This window comes from Hyperolius riggenbachi, chromosome 7, assembly GCF_040937935.1.
Source record: "Hyperolius riggenbachi isolate aHypRig1 chromosome 7, aHypRig1.pri, whole genome shotgun sequence".
Classification (NCBI taxonomy): domain Eukaryota; kingdom Metazoa; phylum Chordata; class Amphibia; order Anura; family Hyperoliidae; genus Hyperolius; species Hyperolius riggenbachi.
The window spans coordinates 125,616,769-125,637,461 of NC_090652.1; the positions used below are offsets into that span (position 1 = coordinate 125,616,769).

The 20,693-nt window shown below is 43.3% G+C and overlaps 1 protein-coding gene across 6 annotated transcripts in view; it reads right to left on the reverse strand.

Annotated features, from left to right (window-relative positions):
* TRRAP (transformation/transcription domain associated protein) overlaps positions 1-20,693 on the reverse strand; it is a 265,491-nt gene that overhangs the window by 128,149 nt on the left and 116,649 nt on the right. For all 6 annotated transcript variants that reach the window (XM_068244615.1, XM_068244613.1, XM_068244614.1 and 3 more), the window contains 4 exons: positions 20,088-20,301; positions 16,686-16,811; positions 11,537-11,683; positions 6,520-6,722 (listed from right to left, as the gene is read on the reverse strand). In XM_068244615.1, the coding sequence (XP_068100716.1) occupies positions 6,520-6,722; positions 11,537-11,683; positions 16,686-16,811; positions 20,088-20,301 (690 nt within the window). The remainder of the gene's footprint in view (positions 1-6,519; positions 6,723-11,536; positions 11,684-16,685; positions 16,812-20,087; positions 20,302-20,693) is intronic.

Here is a 20,693-nt window from a genome sequence, read left to right on the forward strand (position 1 = left end):
GATTTCAGCTGACAGGTAGATTAGCAAGGCTAGCTACTTTTAACAAGCTCTGTCAAAGATTTAATACCAAATAGCAGGCCATGCTTGGAATACAGACAAGTTTCATGATGTTATGTGACAAGTACAAGCTAATGTAGCTTAAATTTAGAAGGGGGAGAGGAGAGAAAAAAAGAAAAAAAACACACTACAACTCTATGACAAAACATGTATTATAAGAGAGTGGGAATGTCTTTTGGGAGTTGTAGCTCCTCAACTGGTGATTTATTAATGTAAGGCATGGATACCAAATTAGAAATGCTTTCCTTTTATAGGAAAAAAAACATTGGCATGTCAAAAAATACTATCAGTAACAAGTTAATGCAAAAGAAAACCTTTCTAGAGCAATATAGGGGATGCTAAGTTAAACCGCCTAAGAAAAAAAATCCAAAAATTCAGAAAAAATTTGGGCTAAGGATTAATATTAGGCAAAGTATGGACATTCGGTGTTCTGTCTCCACTAGTAGGGGTTAGCAGGTATAGTTTTGTGAGAAGTGAAAATGTACCTGTGTGTGCAGGAGTGGAGGGCTCGGGCAAAGAGCCTATCTCGCTGAACCATGCCCCAAGCCGCTGCCCTGCACTCCATTTCTTTGACACTTCCGCCTTTACAGCTGGAACCTCCACTGTGAAAGCAAAAGTGTCACGCAGATGGAGAGCAGCATGATGCGCAGAACCTAGATGCAGTGAGACAAGTAAGTGAACACTCTCTGCTCCAGCCACCCTTTTCCACATGCAGGTACAGTTTAGTTTCTCGCTAAGCTAATCACATTTGTCCTTTTCTCCTAGCTGCATAGCTATGCCTGGTGTGCGACTCTGAAAATGCAGAAGCCGTGAGAGAATCATGGCACCCACACAACTGTAACAACTATTATCCACTGAAATCTGTTCACCCTGTACCTCAATGCGTTTTCCGTGTTTTGCCAAAAACAAATGCACTACTGCACATATTTTTTTTTTAGAAAATCTGAAGATGCAAAAATGCAAAAAATAAAGCATGGATTTTCTATGCCTTTTTGTGCTGTTTTGGTGGAAATTAGTCCTGAAGCCTGTCGAGCACCTCCACCCTTAATTGCCACTAGAGGTCTTAGTTGAAAGTTAGAGGAAGGGCTCTCTGCTATGCTAATCGAGTAGTCCATCTACCAACAGCAATTTTGGGTGGTGGAGAGGACTCAGTGTATGTAAACAGGCGCCGAAGACTTGACTAGCTGTCAATATGGATTTCTATGAGAACAGTACATCATATGCTATGTTACATTTACCTTGACTAAATGTTATTTTTAATTCAACAAATGTCCTCTGTACACATGATAAAGAGAATAATAGCAAAAATAAAACTAAACAAGCAGGGCTGTGGAGTCGGAGTCGTGGAGTCGGAGTCGTGGAGTCGGGCAATTTTGGGTGCCTGGAGTCGGAGTCGGGAAAAAATGCACCGACTCCGACTCCTAATGAATTTGTAACTGTAATTAAAATAGAAAATATGATAAAATGTTCTATTTCTCAGAAAAGTCATTAAAAATAATGTATATATACAGTAATAGCTGTGCTTAGTCCACAAAAATGAAATAAACCAATCAAAATTAGTTACTTGTGCTGCTTCAATAAAGCAGTCCCCGTATTTTTAAGGTCAGATATACATATCTGATTGTGACTGTATATATGATGTGTACACAGGAATCTCTTATATATACTAAATAACATCTGTGCTGTAAGAATAAAGCCTGATGTGTAGCTGTGTCACTAATAGAGATGGTCAATGAGATGGAAATAATTCTGCACTGATGCTGATTTATGCAAATGTATGCACTCCCTTTGCTGATGAAATCAAATAATTTGATATGTTGTTAAAATTTGGTTTGGTGACTACAAATTAAAGGGTACCTGAGACGGATGAAAAGTAAAGTTTTATACATACCTGGGGCTTCCTCCAGCCCCCTTCAGGCTAATCAGTCCCTCGCTGTCCTCCACCACCCGGATCTTCTGCTATGAGTCCTGGTAATTCAGCCAGTCAGCGCTGTCTGGCCGCATGCCGCTCCCACAGCCAGGAACATTCTGCACCTGCGCAATAGTGCTGCACAGGTGTAGTATGCTCCTGGCGGCGGAGTGTGTGCATGCGCACTACGCCCGACTGGCTCAAGTACCTGGACTCATAGCAGAAGATCCAGGTGGCGGAGGAGGACAGTGATGGACTGATAAGCCTGAAGGGGGCTGGAGGAAGCCCCAGGTATGTATAAAACTTTAATTTCATCTGTCTCAGGTTTACTTTGTTACACAGTAGTACTATTCTCTACATATGCACTCCCCACAGAGCTGCAGGGAATCCACTGAGAATGCTGTGCACATTGAACACAGAGGTGTTGTCTGTCACCCATAAACCTTGTTCAGATTGTGCATGAATAATGTGTAAGAGAGGAAGAATCTCCTCATTCCCTTGCAGAGTACCTGCACATCATTCTTACATGTACCCACAGTTACATTGCCTAGGGCCTGATAGATGTTCTTTGTTCCGGTTTGTACCTTTTACAAGTACTCTTACCAAGGACTAGTTTTAGTCTAAAGGGAATAAATATAGTAGTCTACATATCCTTCTCACTTCAGTTGTCTTGTAAAATTCCTAAGCGTTGGCAGTTAAGAGACGAATTTCATGTTACATACTTTTAATCAACAAAATTGTAATATGCAAATTAGAGGAGTCGGAGTCGAGGAGTCTGAGTCGGTGGAATCCTAAACTGAGGAGTCGGAGTCGGTGGATTTTTGGACCGACTCCACAGCCCTGTAAACAAGTATGGCCTGTCAAAAAGGTGACAACAGCAATCACAGTTACCATGACAACTACAGCCTCCATCGCCTTATATAATGTCTGCTATACACAAAATTTAAAGACTCCTCCTCCCCCCCCGTTGATAAATTAAAGAACCCAACTGTACCAAAAAAGAAAAGCTATGCACATGAGGTCACCTAAGGCAAACATCTTTTAGCTGATTATACTGATTACACAATGGCAACTAAGGGTAATCAAGTTTGGGCAGTGTCCCCAGGATCCAGTGCATTCACCACAGAAATATAAAGAGAATGTCTTTTGGAGATAGGAAAGAAAAACTTGGCTCACGATGATGTCCATGACTGGTATCACAGGGAGAGGGAGTCAGAAGACTTCAATGGCAATTTGGGCAACACAATAAACATTTTAGACCTTATTTACACTGCTGTTCATTTTTGATAAAAGGAAAATGTGACCAGCATTTTCTTGGCATTTGAATCAATGTTTATATTGCATGTTTATCATGTTTTCTGCAGCTTGTGAGGGACCAGGGCACTGCCATCCATAGGAGAGCGTTCTGTTTGCCATGGCTTTCCCTGACAACGGCTGTCAAATGTTCTAAACACTCCTTACGGTGGCCTAAAACACATTACAAGATATAAAAGCACTGGTGTCACAAGTGGTCACTCTCCGCCCGACTTACTGCTACGCCCCATATAAAAAGTGTCCCAGCATAGCATGTTGCAGGACCAGTGCAGCAGTAGGTAGGTGGGCTCCAAAGCCCAAGACAAAAAGTCCTACAATTTCCATTAGGCATCACACTTTTTCTCAAGCTGCTGCTTTTTCCAAACTAAGCAGAGTTTTTCTGCTCCATGTGTCGTTATTGGGGAGTGGATTATTTACTTCCTAGGATCTGCACTGAATTTTCCACCTTCTTAAATGAGGCGTTACACTTTAAACTACCCAACACTGAATGTCCTAATGATTTAAGTTTCAATAAAAAACAACTTAAAACTAGATTACTAGTAAAAAAGCTACTAGTAAACAGAGCTGAATTAATGAAGGTCTGTGCCTGCTATTGACCACTAAAGCTGGGTTCACACTGTACAGTATGAAAAAATGATATGCTAGACATGCTGGTATACGGTTCCCAGAGCCCCATCAGGAATATCAGGCTCCCATTGGTTTGCAAGTGAACAAAGGGAATGCTCAACTATTTTGTGAACCAATAAGAATACTTCCTGGGAAGGGACAATTGCAAACCAGTTGCAGAATGATTCTTCTGAAGGGGCTCTGGGATCGATTTAGGGTAGTGTGCAGAGACCCGAATAGACAGCGGGGGCAGTGGAGGACCAGAACAGACAACACAGGAGTATTTTGCACACACACAAATAAAAAAAGAAGGATAGCATTGATTCAGCCTTTGTCACCATCCACTTACGCAGATTAGGAACTATTGTACAATAATAATGATGATCTTAACATTTGTAGAGCACTTTTCTCCTGCTTGAAAGCGCTCAAGAGGCCACCCTGCAGTGTTAGGGAGTCTTGCCTTACTCTTACTGAAGAGGCAATAACCCTGGTCTCCCTTGTCAAAGACAGTGCCCTTAACCAGCACACTTTTCAGCCACTACACATACTTGTGTTCTGCTTGACCGAATAGAATGAACAAACAGGTTCCAAAATGAAAGATCTCAATGGACCCTTTTACTTTGCATTGGATCTTTGGATCTGTTCCAGATAATCCACTAAAGACATTTTTTTTGCCTGTCTGAAAGCGGCCTTACGCTGTGCAGTCTGCCTAAGGTCATAGTAGTGTAAAGGTGCCCATACACTCGTCAGATTGGCAGCAGATAGATAAGAAATGCATCTGATGATCTATCTGATGCGTTTTTAGAACATTTTTTTTACGAGGATAGAATTCCAATAGATTTCAGTTTGAAATCTATTGAAATTCGATCTGATGGCATTTTTTTGCCATCAGATTTCCATTAAAGAGAACCCGAGGTGTGTTTAAAGATTATTATCTGCATACAGAGGCTGGATCTGCCTATACAGCCCAGCCTCTGTTGCTATCCCAAACCCCACTAAGGTCCCCCTGCACTCTGCAATCCCTCATAAATCACAGCCGTGCTGTGAGGCTGTGTTTACATCTGTAATGTCAGTCTCAGCTGCTCCCCCGCCTCCTGCATAGCTCCGGTCCCTGCCCCCATCCCTTCCCTCCAATCAGCAGGGAGGGAAGGGATGCAGGCGGGGACTGGAGTTCTGCAGGAGGAGGGGAGAGCAGCAGACTGACACTATAGAGATAAACATAGCCAGCTCTGACAAGCTGTTTGTCAGCAGCGTGGCTGTGATTTATGAGGGATTGCAGAGTGCAGGGTGACCTTAGGGGGGTTTGGGATAGCAACAGAGGCTGGGCTGTATAGGCAGATCCAGCCTCTGTATGCAGATAATATTCTTCAAACCCACCTCGGGTTCTCTTTAACCAGCTGAGCGGTCTGGACGAGCTCAGCTCGTCCAACACCGCCAGCGGCTGCCGCTCAGGCCCTGCTGGGCCGATTTTGATGAAATAAAAAGCAGCACACGCAGCCGGCACTTTGCCAGCCGCGTGTGCTGCCTGATCGCCGCCGCTCTGCGGCGATTCGCCGCGAGCAGCGGCGAAAGAGGGCCCCCCTAGCCGCCTGAGCCCTGCGCAGCCGGAACAAAAAGTTCCGGCCAGCGCTAAGGGCTGGATCGGAGGCGGCTGACGTCAGGACGTCGGCTGACGTCGATGACGTCACTCCGCTCGTCGCTATGGCGACGATATAAGCAAAACAAGGAAGGCCGCTCATTGCGGCCTTCCTTGTTTATTCTGGGCGCCGGAGGCGATCGGAAGATCGCCTCCGGAGCGCCCTCTAGTGGGCTTTCATGCAGCCAACTTTCAGTTGGCTGCATGAAATAGTTTTTTTTTTATTTAAAAAAAACCCTCCCGCAGCCACCCTGGCGATTTAATCAGAACGCCAGGGTGGTTAAGGCCAATGCAAACTGATAAGCAATCTCATCAGATCGACCCAAATTTTCCACCCTGCCAGTTCGATGGAAATCCATCGAAATCGATTGAAATCGGCCATTGATCGGTCGATTGGCCAACCGATTTGCAATCGATCGATTAGGATCGATCGGTCGGCCAGAAAAATCGGCTGAGTGTATGGGCCCCTTTACTGTCTAAAGGTGGCCAAACACTCGTTAGATTAGCAGCAGATAGATCATCAGATAGCTTTTTCTGATCTGATGTGTTTAGGAACATTTTTTACTAGGAACAGATTTCCAATAGATTTCAGTATGAAATCTATTGAAAATCGATCTGATGGCATTTTCTTGCCATCGGATTTCCATTAGGTCCAACGCAAATTGATAAGCAATCTCAACAGATCGACCTAGATTTTCCAGCATGTCAGATCGATTGAAATCGTTCCAAATCGATCGAAGTCCGCCGCAAATCGATCGGGCAATCGATTTGTGATCGATCGGGCAATCGATTTGTGATTGATCGGCCGCTAATCAGCTGAGTGCATGGGCCCCTTAACACCCAGTCAAAAAACAGAACTGTGTGAGAAGAGGAGTCACATGACTCAGGGTTTTATCATAACTGGTCAGTAGCCACACAAGTCTTCTTTCCATGCACTGATTTAGACAAATCAAGGCGGACTCTGCGAAAACCACATTAATATACATGAACCGCTTACCTGATTTGCAGCTAAGGGTGTGTTATTTTTCAGCCACTCCTCCACTATCTTTACCACTGCTCGGAGGATTTTAGCATCAGGTGACTTCTCAATGAGAGAGGTTAGGATGTTCTGTATGAAGTTTTTCCTCATTTCCATGCTCATAACAGCCAAGCGTGTTTTCACCAAGTCCAGGCTCAGCATTACCAGCTCACTTGTACCCGCTGGGGAATGAAAGCAAGAATACAGATCCATTAGGCCACTATGAGCTAGAAACTAGCATACGGCAGGTCGCTGACTCACAATTCACAGATCCAAACTCACAATCACTAAGACACCTACGGCATTTTATGGAATCAGTCTGATCCATAGATGCAGTATGCAGTGGCGTAGCTAAGGAGCTGGGGGTCCCGATGCAAGTTTTACATGGGGCCCCCAAGCACTCTATACATAACAATTGATACGGGGGCACCAAAACCTGCCAAGGACAACCACAGTGTCAGAGGAGCAAGAAGGGGATGGGGAACAGATTGTTAGTGATCACTACTATTCAAAGTACCTATAGTAGTGATTATTACCAGCACAGGACCAATAGAGAGCTAATACTGTAGTTGAGGGAGGGCCCTTTGGGGCCCCTCTGGCCCAAGGGCCCTGATGCAGTGGCTACCTCTGCACCCCCTATTGCTACGCCCCTGGCAGAATGCTTACATATCAAGACAAGACGGGAAACAGCATTCATATCACTCTTTTCTCCTAGTGGACTCAAAGCGACAGAGCTGCAGCCACTAGGACGGGCTCTATAGGCGGTAGCAGTGTTAGTCTTGCCCAAGGTCTCCTTACTAGGTGCTGGCTTACTGAACAGGAAGAGCTGAGATTCGAACCCTGGTCACCTGTGTCAGGGGCAGAGCCCTTAACAAGTACACTATCCAGCCGCTGCAGACATTGTGCTACACTATAAGCCTGCTGGGGTGAAAAAGTGCAGCATGTGCCCTAGATGGAGATTTTGCACCTTTTCCATAAAAAGAACATAAGGTAAAGCAAGCTGTACCCAGCTGCCCAGAACTGTTCATACACGTGTCAAAAACAGCCCATTCTGACAAACTATCAATCGTTCCCCAACTGGAAACAGATCCGACAGCAATGGTCAGTGTAAATGTACCCATTGCTTCACTATCACATCTCAGCAGCACTCAAAAACTGATCACTCAGGAAAAGTTTCAGGTAAAATGGGGTCCTGGGGGGCAAAAATGAACAGGATGTCCCTTACAATTTAGTATTACATGGACATTAAGTTATTGTGTCCTCTGGAATGTTGGGGGCACATAAGGAACTGACACAGCGATAGATTAATAGAACCCTCCCACCTTTCTCATTTATACAGTGTTTTGCAAAAGTATTCGGTCCCCTTGAAGTTTTCCACATTTTGTCATATTACTGCCACAAACACGAATCAATTTTATTGGAATTCCACGTGAAAGACCAATACAAAGTGGTGTACATGTGAGAAGTGGAACGAAAATCATACATGATTCAAAATATGTTTTACAAATAAATAACTGCAAAGTGGGGTGTGCGTAATTATTCAGCCCCCTTTGGTCTGAGTGCAGTCAGTTGCCCGTAGACATTGCCTGATGAGTGCTAATGACTAGAGTGCACCTGTGTGTAATCTAATGTCAGTACAACTACAGCTGCTCTGTGACAGCCTCAGAGGTTGTCTAAGAGAATATTGGGAGCAACAACACTGTGAAGTCCAAAGAACACACCAGACAGGTCAGGGATAAAGTTATTGAGAAATTTAAAGCAGGCTTAGGCTAAAAAAAAAAAAAAAAGATTTCCAAAGCCTTAAACATCCCACAGAGCACTGTTCAAGCGATCATTCAGAAATGGAAGGAGTATGGCACAACTGTAAACCTACCAAGACAAGGTCGTCCACCTAAACGCACAGGCGGAACAACGAGAGAATGCAGAAATGCAGTCAATAGGCCCATGGTGACTCTGGACGAGCTACAGAGATCTACAGCTCAGGTGGGGGAATCTGTCCATAGGACAACTATTAGTCATGCACTGCACAAAGTTGGTCTTTATGGAAGAGTGGCAAGACAAAAACCATTGTTAACAGAAAAGCATAAGAAGTCCCGTTTGCAGTTTGCCACAAGCCATGTGGGGGACACAGCAAACATGTGGAAGAAGGTGCTCTGGTCAGATGAGACCAAAATTGAACTTTTTGGCCAAAATGCTATGTGTGGCGGTAAACTAACACTTCACATCACTCTGAACACACCATCCCCACTGTCAAATATGGTGGTGGCAGCATTATGCTCTGGGGGTGCTTCTCTTCAGCAAGGACAGGGAAGCTAGTCAGAGTTGATGGTAAGATGGATGGAGACGTATACAGGGCAAACTTGGAAGAAAACCTCTTGGAGTCTGCAAAAGACTTGAGACTGGGGCGGAGGGTCACCTTCCAGCAGGACAACGACCCTAAACAAAGCCAGGGCAACAACGGAATGGTTTAAAACAAAACATATCCATGTGTTAGAATGTCCCAGTCAAAGTCCAGATCTAAATCCAATCGAGAAACTGCTGTTCACAAACGCTGTCCATCTAATCTGACTGAGCTGGAGCTGTTTTGCAAAGAATGGGCAAGGATTTCAATCTCTAGATGTGCAAAGCTGGTAGAGACATACCCTAAAAGACTGGCAGCTGTAATTGCAGCAAAAGGTGGTTCTACAAAGTATTGACTCAGGGGGGCTGAATAATTACGGACACCCCACTTTGAAGTTTTGTTTTTTTAATGTTTGGAATCATGTATGATTTTCGTTCCACTTCTCACATGTACACCACTTTGTATTGGTCTTTCACGTGGAATTCCAATAAAATTGATTCAGGTTTGTGGCAGTAATATGACAAAATGCGGAAAACTTCAAGGGGGCCGAATACTTTTGCTAACCACTGTATATAGAGACCATGAGGAAAGGGTGGATGGGGATTTACGTCACTGTAGGCTCATATGGGAGGGGAGTGCCTTTGCATTTAAAATGAGCTATGGGTGACTGTACAGACAATCAGGTTTGCCCATAGTTTGCTAGATGAGATTACAGAACTATACTAATAAAGAGGGCGGCAATGCTGTCTGATTTGACACTCCTGCACATGGGACCATCCTCTTTTTTAAGGGCTAGTTCCCACTGAAGCCCATTTTCAGGGTTTCTCAGCGTCTGACTTACCATTGATCAGCAAAGAGCCGTGTCACTGTAACTCAAGAAAAAATTCTCACTCATTGAGATTTGTATAGTCGTAACCGTGCTGAATGTAACATTTTTTTAAAGTGACTCCGCGCAGTGCCTGTGGGTATGCCTTTAAGCATACCCACAACTCAATTATATCCTCACACCTACCAGCATGATGTTTGTAATCATATCCCCCTGGGTTCCTTGTATCTCATTGCATTGCATTGCACTGCACTGCACTGAATGGAGCTGCCGACACTGGGGAAAGTGTCGTCCTGTGTAATAAAATGCTGGACTCCAAAAAGTGCAGAGACTATGGAAAGATGCATATCATTTTAAAGCTCTCTTTCTCCTCTTTCCAATGATATATACACCACCGCCCTACGCCTTTTAGTTTTCACTATTTTTCGTGATCGAAATTGTGGCGATCGCGATTTAGATTGCGAAAACTAAAAGGCGTAGGGCGGCGGTTTATATATCATTGGAAAGAGGAGAAAGAGAGCTTCAAAATGATATGCATCTTTCCATAGTTTCTGCACTGCTCGGAGTCTCTTTAAGCAATTTTGCTTGAAGGAATGATACAAAATTGCATATTCCTCAAATTTGCATGTTCATTCAAAAACTGTCCCTCCCCCCAATTAAAAACAAAACAAAAAAACCCCTGCAAAATGCAGATTTCGTTTTGCGATTTGCCGTGTTAACTAAGCATTGAAGTACCCATGAACAGAGTCCCCCAAAAGGATTTATGCCTATGGTGGGCTAGATTACCTGCTCTTGAGTATGCTGGCCCTGCCTGCTGTCTTCTGGGCTACCCACCCTGTTCCCCATCCCTAAAGTAGTCAACAATATCTTCCAGTCGAACACCAAAACCAGGAAGTTCCCCCGAGCGGCACTGGGATTGAGAACTGCACAGCCTCAGTTCTGAATCAATGTGAGCACAGTGATTGCAAGCACTCATTCCAGAGTGTTTTTTTCACTGCGAAGTTAGCAACTCAGACCTGCACAGTTTATAATTGCTAGGGACAGGAGACCGGGAAGGGGGGGTGGGGGTGTAAGAGATGATGGGACCCTTGAGAACAACGACAAGTTCAAGTAATCTGATTCAATAACTTGGTTTCAATGAATAAAAAACACCTGAGCTATAGTTGATCAAAATATTGTTGAAAACTTTATGAGGAAAGTCAGTAACTTTCAGTGATCACAAGCTAAGGGAACGGTAGTGGATAACTTGGACTGCTTTGATGGGTACAAAGCTAATGACTGTTTAATTCTAATTTTACTAAAATTAGGTACAGATTGTTTGCTGGATTGGGTTTTATTTATCAACAATACTATTCAACTCCATTACTCCCTGAAGACGCCTCCCTCACTTGTGAAGATTCCAGTCACCTGGAAGTTTTAAATAACTTTAAGAAGGTTCTTCCAGCATCACAAAGATTCCTCATCAGTCCCAAGTTAAAGCTTCCATCTACTCATAATAAAATGAGACTCGTCCTTTAGAAAAGCAGGAGGCAGACATTAGGTGCCAAAAATATGCTTGACTGCCCATCACCGATACTGAGAAAAGAAAACTCCCATGATCCCTTGCCAGCCGAGGGCTAAAAGAGAGCGTTCGTACTCCTCGCTGGTCAGCACCTGGAAAGCTGCAGTGTTCACAAACCCAACTGGAGGAAGGAAATTATTATTCCAGCCTGGAGGACATTCTACTTCATCAAAGCACAGAAACACACAAGGCGTCACATAATCACCTTCGTGCATGTTATTCTGTTATTCAGTGCAGAAAGGAAAAAAGACTGGAAGAAAAGTTTTACCTGGATTGGCTTCAGCAGTTCCGGAAGCAGCCTGGGGGTTCAAATGCTCCCTCACCATCTTCTGTAAGGAGCGCATGAAGACGGATATGAGCCTGTCTATATAGCTGGGGTTATTGCTGCAGGCGGACTTCAGAATCATCAGAGTACCTGTCCAATTCAAACAGCAGATATTAACTGCAATTTCCTAGTCTGAAAGAAGACAGATGGCATTTTATGTACCAAGCACAGCTTCCACTAAAAGCCTAATCCCTCAAAGAGTAACACCACCTGGTACTATGTGTGCCGCCTCACAAGGTCCACACACCGCTTCAGTTTTCTGTTATTCCACGGCTTTAATTACTTCTTGCAACAGAAATTGAAATAAAAAAAAATATACCTTAACCCAGTCTGAAATCTACAGCTGTATTCATTAACACCACCTAAAAATGACTGCAAAGATTTAATAAGGGGTCTTCCCATGTTATCTGTGGAAACATAACTGCCAAATCTTCATTTTCAATGGCTAACCTGTACTGAGAGAATGAGAGGAATGGCACTTTTTTGTAAACATACAATGAAAAAAAAATACAAAAGGATTTTCAGAGTAACAAAACATGAATGCCTTTAGATGTGCCTCCATCAAGACTTTAATGCGCATCAGTATTCCTGTGTTAAAAAAATATTTAAATGACAGCTGTCCTTTCCTTTTAAACAATACCAGTTGCCTGGCATCCTACTGATACTTGATACATCAGCAGTATCTGAATCACACATCTGAAATAAGCATGCAGCAAATCCAGTCAAACATCTGATCTGCATGCCTGCCAAAGGACTTTTGCTGGGAATACACGGGTCGATTTTGCTGCTCAATTCCCGCTCGATCGTTTTGCCGCTCAATTCCGCAGCCAATTCTCTTATCTTCTGCTTGTTTTTCTCATCTTTCTCCATTCACTTCAATCCAGAATCTAGCAGCGAAATGATCGGGCGGGACATTGAACATTTCCTGGAAATTATCGAGCCATCTTAATGGCTCAAAATCCAGCCGTGTATTCCCAGCATAAAGGCTCGTACACACGCCTGACTGCAGCCAACGACGGGTCCGTCGGCACCTCCTGCTGGGCGGGTTTTCAGCAGACAGTACGGCGTGTGTAGTCTGTCGGCAGACTGATAAGGCTGTTTCTGAACGATCTGCCCCGCGGATCGTTCAGAAACAGCCTTATCAGTCTGCCGACAGACTGTACACATGCCGTACTGTCTTCTGAAAACCCGCCCAGCGGGGGGTGCCGACTGACCCGTCGTTGGCTGCAGTCAGGCGTGTGTACAAGCCTTAATAGTATTAGCGGCAAAAAAAAACAAAACAAAAAAAAACAAAAACACAGTAGAATTGGTTAAAATAAGATAAACAAGGCAGCCTCCATATCCCTTTCACTACAGTTATCCTTTAAAGAGACTCTGTAACAAATTTTTCAGCCTTAGTTCTTCTATCCTATAAGTTCCTATGCTTGTTCTAATCTGCTCTGGCTTACTGCAGTCTTTCCTAACTGCACTGTCTCTGTAATAAATCAATGTATCTTTCCTCTGTCCTTTTTGTCGGGCTAAGGCTTGATTGTGTGGAATGTGCAGGGCTGCTTGTGATTGGTAGAAGCGATACACACCCTCTGCAGGCCCCCTGCACACTCTGAATGACTCACACACTATGCTTAGCTGAGCCTATTAGAAGCTGGTTAGTTTGTTTGTAAACACTGCCTAAAACTGTTAATTACAAGCCAGGATTGCAGCAGAGAGTGGCAGAAACAGCACAGAGGGGCACAGGAGAAAATAATGAATAGAATGGTATGCTTTTTATTGTAAGAATATTAGAGTACAGATTCTCTTTAAAGAGAATCTGTATTCACAAAATGAAGTATAAACAATCATCCCTGCCTGTTTGGGGTCATCTCATAGCCCCCTCTGTATTATTTTTGCTGCTCTCCGCTGCAATAAAGAGGGTAAAAAAACTGTTTTATAAACTGTTTTGTAAACAGAAAAGATGGCCACCAAAACAGGAAGTACATCAGCAGAGCAGTGAACTCAGTTAATACACAGTGAGTACACAGAGAATTCAGTGGGTTACACATTGAATTCAGTCTCCAGAGGTTATGTGCAAGTTTTGAAAGAGCTCTGTGTCAATGAAGCATGACAAGCTGTGTCTTTAGAGCCTGTAGTCTCGGGTCTGCACTCGTGTCAGCCTGACAGGCAGCTTCCTCCTCAGCCAGCTATTCTTTGTTCAGTTTATCAGTCTGTGTTTATCAGCCTCACGGATAGCAGACAAGCTGACAGTGAGAGCAGGGACATGGTCTGTGAGAAATAATCACAGGAGCACTGGAGGGGCTTGGAAGGAGCTAACTTGTTCACATTACTGAAGAGTTGGCAGCCTTCCAGACACAGCCGACAAGTCCGACAGGGGAAAGATAAGTTGATTTATTACAAAGACCATGCAAGCAGAAAGTGCTGCAGTAAGCCAGAGAACAATGGAACAGCCTTAGGAACTTGTAGAATATGAGAAATACTGCTAAAATTTTTGTTACAGAGTTTCTTTAAGGCTGTAAGAGGACTTCTGTATTATAGAACAAACAAAATCGTGGTGATGATAATTCCGGTATCTTAAATACCAAACGTTGTACTGTAAACAAAGCAGCACACTACTGGATTACCAGTATAGTCACTGCTCTCTCCTGCTGCACCAGCCACTGTGCGACACTGTCATAGGAGGTGCAGGTATGGCTGTCACCTGGGAACCAGTTTTCAATGTGATATGCCATTTAAAGTGAATGGATGCAACATTACCGATTGCTCTAACAACTTTCCATTTTAGAAAGAATTGCTGGCTGCATGTTTAAACAGAAGATCGTTTTTAACGTCGAGGAAACAACTTGAAAGCATTGATTGGGCTGATTACTGGAATAAAAAAATAACCAATTCCTTTAAGATGGAATCAATCGGCAAGTAGTCGTCTGGCACTATCAACACTGTCCAATCCAATCAGAAAGATCGATCGTTCTGTAAAATTGTATCGTTATTGGGCACCTCAAGTGTGGTCAGATTTCAGAGAACCTTATCTGGATTCTGTGTCTGGCTTCTAGTGTCAGAACTCACCAGTAGGGATGCTTAATGAGATGTAAATCATTTCATGTTGATCCAGGATTATGCAAGCTTGAAAGCTGACCAATCAAATTTCACCTGGGCAGGATTTGCCTGATCCATTTACAAGCTACATAAATTTGCAAACACAATTTACATAATCCTGCGATTATTTGCATCTGATTGACCATCCCTACTCACCAGGACAGCCAGGTAATTGGCTCTGTTATAATGGAAATAAATATGGCCGCAAAAGAAAAAAGATAAAAAAGAAAAGAAAATCAGAAGAATCTTGACGTAACTTAAGTAGTACAATAGTAAAGTTTAATCTAATGCCCCATGGAATAGCGATCAAGCTTCAATTGATATAACCAAGATGGGCATACGGGGAGGTCTCCTCTTCATCAATGCTGACACACTGAATATTTCTTAGCATTTGACCTTGAAGCTCTTTCAAGGAACAGATTAAATTAAACTCCAGTCTAAGTGTTTTCCACAATACACCGTGACACCTGACAAGCAGGCAATTCTGTAAGTAAAATTACACCTGTCTTTAGAGATCACAGGGGAGGGCAGTGAGGGACAGCTGCCATTTAAACCTTTCACAGCCTGGGTGCATCTTGTGGAATGATGTTCCTTTATAGACAGCAGCAATCTACAAATGTATAATTGGCAGGGGCCAAAATGAAAGCGGGGGTAAATATGGGGGGGGGGGGGGTTAAAATCACCAAAGTATATTTTGGAGAACAATGTTACCGGCTAGCCACAACAGTACTTACTATGCACGTTACAGCATGGGAACTCTCATAGCAAAAAACCTATAGCAAAAAAGCTTTCCCTAATACTAACTCCCTTCGACCACCCCAACTACCCATAGTTAAGCTACCTTTAGGCAGGCACCACACTAGGCAGAAATGCTAACGTCGCGGGAAACGCACTTAACGCAAGTCAATGGGCCGCATGAAAAAACACATATACTTGCATTTTGCAATGTGCGGTTTTAAAAACGCTGGTTTTGTTGCATATTTTTAAAAACACAAAAACAAACCGCACATAATGAAAGTCAATGGAAACGCAGAGGTATTGTGTTTTAGTGCGTTTTGTTTGAATTTGTATGCGTTATATGCTTTTTAAAAACAAAAAAGACAAAGAAAAAACAAGTTTGATGATGCATTTCCGCTTCCTGTCGACTTCCAAGTGATTTGCATAAAACGCATGCAAGACGCATATGCAATTTATATATGTGAAGAAACGTATATATAACATATCTCAAAACGCTACATTGCCCGCACATCCTGGTGTGTTCCCAGCCTTACACATTCTAAGACTTCGTAAAGGAAGGAATTTGTGGTTTTATGGCCATGCATAAGCACACGTGCGGACAAGCACCACAATGCTTTCGGTTCGCATGCACAGGAGGATGGACTTTTGTATAGTATTTGTGCAAATGCAAATCTCTCTGCATGTGGATGGGACAGTGGTAAAGAGGATATTTAAGAGGACCCCAGGACAGCCTATCCTTATTGTTAGTTCTGATCTAGTGTTGGGTTAGTGAGAGTAACTACTGTACCTGTTCTTAACCTGGCTTCCCTGAGCATGCTTGGTCTACTTTTACTGTGGCCTGAGCAGACTTCCCCTAATGAATTATACCTGCTGCCTGCTGCCTGCTCTGACCCACAGCTTCATTGTCTACTCTGTATACTATCTGCTTCTTCTCCACTCCATATGAGCTTATGCATATGACCTTGTTGGCGCACTCTGACGTAGGGTCATAGGATTGACATTTTGTGCATTGTGGTGCAATACGATGGGGAATCGCACCGAAAACACCAACATAACATTTTTATTTCGCTTTTCTCCTGGTGGACTCAAAGCCCTAGAGCTGCATCTCTGCTAAATGCTCTGGATGCAATAGTGCTATTGGTTATTTCTTCTAAACCGGCATTATCTTTTCACTGCACAGGAACTGAGAAGGCTCTCCCCCGGACATAATGACCACAGCAGTCTAGCACAATATTTCATAGACTCCAATAATGGATTCTGCACTCACCGAACAGCTGTGACGGGTTGGCATTTGTAGCTTTCTCATAATTAGTAAGACCTTCGTAGATGACCTTGCCCACAGCTGCATATAAGCATTCCAATTCCTCAAACTTGGAGGCAACACTTGAGGTACCTGAAGCAAAACAAAAGCCAGATTTTTCATATCAGTTTAGCAGCCTGCATCATTCTAGCTGACTGCCTGGCATGTGGTTACTACTTCACGTAACCACTGATCACATTTGTTCCTCATATACTCTATTAAACAATCCAGGTATGTGGCCAGTTTGTCGTAAGGATCTTACTCCGTAAAAAAAAAAAAAATGTTTATATAGGAATTTATATCATTTAGTTATTGCTAAATGTCTACAATAAACATAAGCTAAGCCGTTTACAATCCATTGAACTTCTAATATTTCACATCCCCTGTAGTGTTCTCTGCAAATAACCTGCAGCCAAGACACAATTTTCCTTTCTTGGCAAAATAATTAAGAATAATGTGTATTTGTAAAGACAAGGACCTCACAATGGCCTACAGATAAAACCTCTCCAATGCAGGCCAGTAATGACTCTGAATTCCCCCCTCCCCCATCACAACAAAGGTGTTGCAGATTAATGGTGAAAGATTTTATTTCTTATGAAAAGAATCTGAAATGATGAAGCTAATTCGGCTTGGCATTTAAGGAAAGGTTTACAGTGATGTTCGGTAAAAGCAGCACAACAGCAGGGTAGTACCACTCTGTAAGGTGCTGTTTAAAGAGATACCGTGACCAAGAAAAGAACTTCATCCCAGTCAGTAGCCGATACCCCCTTTTACATGAGAAATCTTTTCCTTTTCACAAACGGATCATCAGGGGGCTCTGTATGGCTGATATTGTGGTGAAACCCCTCCCACAGGAAACTGTCAGGACCATGGTCCTGACAGTTTCCGATCTGTGAACCTTGTTGCATTGTGGGAAATAACTGTTTACAGCTGTTTCCAACTGCCAAAAAAGCAAGCAGCAGCTACATCCAGTGACATCACCTGCCAGCAATAAAAATGTCACCATGTGATAAATGTCACAATGTACATCAGGGAGAGGAAAGCTTTTACAATGGGCAAACGCTGATTAAATAGTGAATACATAATTATTGTAAAAATGAAGCACGATTTTTTTATTACATTATTTTCACACCTGAAGTGAGAAGGATATGGTGGCTGTCATATTTTATTCATTTTAACAATGCACTTTGCCTGGCTGTCCTGCTGATGCTCTGTCTCTAATATTTTTAGCCATAAACCCTGAACAATCATGCAGCAGATCAGGTGTTTAAAGGGAATCCGAGCTCTAAAAAGAATCGAAATTGGTACTTACCTAGGGGATTTCTGCAGCCCACCGTAGGTTGGGAGGTTCCACGTCGGCGTCCTGGCTCCTCTCCCAGTCTCTCCGCACAAATGGCTCCCGGCGACACCGGGCCTGAGTGTCGGGCCCTCTCTTCCTGGAAAATGACGTTAGTCGTCATCACGCCGGCCGCCTCGCATCATCACGGCGTGACTGTACTGTGCATGCACAATTATACAGAGCATGCGCAGTACAGTCACGCCGGCCGGCGTGATGTCGACTAACTTCATTTTCCAGGAAGAGAGGGCCGACACTCGGGCCCGGGACTCGGGAGAGGAGTCGGGACGCCGCCGTGGGACCTCCCGACCTACGGTTGGCTGCTGAAAGCCCCAGGTAAGTACCGATTTTGATTATTTTCAGAGGTCAGGGTGCCTTTAACTGAAGTTTGACTGGGTTTGTCACATGCTTGTTTCAGGCAGGCGATTCAGACACTACTGATGCTTGAAAGATCAGCAGGACTGCCAGGCAACTGGTTTTGTTTAAAAATAAATAAATATGGCAGCCTCCATAGATTACTCACTTTAGGTTCCTTTAAATAAAGGAATCAAAGTGATGGAATAAAGGAAAACCCAATAAAATGAACTTGCCATTTTAATACTGTAATTACAATAGGGAAAATGGCATTGCATCAAAAACCAGACTACAGCCTGGACCCACTACAAATCGCTTACAAAACACTAAATAAAAACGCTAGCAATTTAATTAGTGTTTTCCGACGCTTTTGCAAGCGATTTTAAAAAGCTTAAGCCTTTTGCCAGCGATTGTGTAGTGATTATAATTCTGAGTGGTCCTTTCAATGTATCCATTTTTTTACAGTTTGCAGTAATTTAAAATCGCTCTCAAATCGCTATGCGTAGTGAGCATTTTCCAGCGCTTATATACTTTACATTTAAGCGCAAAGGTTCCTAAAATGCTGCATGTCCTGCGATTGTGATTTCAATAATCGCAATCACTACTATGGAATTGGTTACATTTATTTACATTGGCAGAGCGTTTAGGGAAAGCGCTAGGGATTTAACATGCTCCCTAAACACTCAAAAAAAAAATCGTTCCAGCCCTTCATCTGGATGACTGAGGCCTCCTTTCCACGGACCGCTGATAGGCAGTGAAATGCCTCTCAAACTCTCTCAACTGCTCACTGCTGCCTAGTGACTGCTTGTTGCTGCATGATAGCTGCTTACTTCTCTGCCTAGTAACTGCTTGCTGAGCACACAGCTCAACAGTTCGTGGAAGGGAGGCCTTAGGCTTCTTTTCCACTGACTGTTGAACTGTGTGCTCAGCAAGCAGTTACCAGGCAGCAGTGAGCAGTTGTGAGAGTTTGAGAGGCATTTCACTGCCTATTAACAGTCCGTGGAAAAGAGGCCTTAAAGTGAACCTAAGAAGAGCGTTATATGGAGGCTGCCATATTTATTTCCTTTAAAGCAATACCTGTTGCCTGGCTGTCCTGCAACAAGCATGCAGCAGATCAGGTGTTTCTGACCAGATTAGCTGCATGCTTGTTTCTGGTGTGATTCAGACTCTACTGCAGCCAAATAGATCAGCAACGCTGCCAGGCAACTAGTATTGTTTAAAAGGAAATAAATACGGCAGCCTCCATATCCCTCTCACCTCGGGTTTACTTCAACAGCAAGAAGGTGACAGTCTCTCAAAAGCATAAATGCACCCAATAGGATTTGAAACAGGTGCTATAAAATTTACACTAGGAGGATGTTAGCTTCCTTTGGTTAGCTTACAAAACTATTTGCATATGCTGCCATTTCTCCCCATCATGTACAAAAATGTAAGTTTACCTTTTCAATTATTTTAATAATTAGCTTGTTTGAAAGCCTTTCTGTAGATATGAGGAAACACAAAACTCATTTCTATGAAGCACTACTTCTGGAAAAGGTATCCAGGTAAACAGAAAAAGCAAAAACATCTACTGTATTGGGAATCCTGGACAGACTGAGGGTGCGGATGTGTTACAAACAAGCAGTGTATGATTATTCAGGCAAGTCAGAATACAGCGTGATTGGAGAAGACAGACTTACTGGGTTCAGTGGGAAAAATGCTCATCAGCCGGGACAGCAGAGTGTGGACTGCTCGGAGGACCTTTGTGTTCCCGCAGGTCATACAGGCCGAGATCCCCCTCTGCAGAGGTTTAAAGCTGCTGAGAATGGTCGGGTTCTGCAGAACGGTCAGCAGGAAGCTCAGCACCTCCAGTCCAGTGCAGATATTTGCAAAGTTGGCTTGGGCAGGCTGTTCCTGGAATACACAACAGCAAAAAGATAACAAAACTTCAAAATGGAACTTACTGAAAGAAAATGGATAAATACCGTGTCAAATAACGAGCAATGAATGAAATAACTTTCAGAGCTCCAGACACTATAACAAATATAAATTCCTAATCACCATCTCCTGACTGTATTAAAGCCCAAATAAGGCCTGACAGCGCACTAGCGTGACCCAGCTGTATACGGTAATTCTGCACCCACTTTCTATGGCAGTCAGACATTACTGATGGAATTCTCTTTCTATGGATTCCTGCTCTTTGAAGCTGTGGAATAAAGACTGGATGATTTTAGAGGAAGCGCTCCTACCTTAAATTCAAGACCTTAATGATCAATTAAAACCAAAATTGAATTTAGGACCTTAAC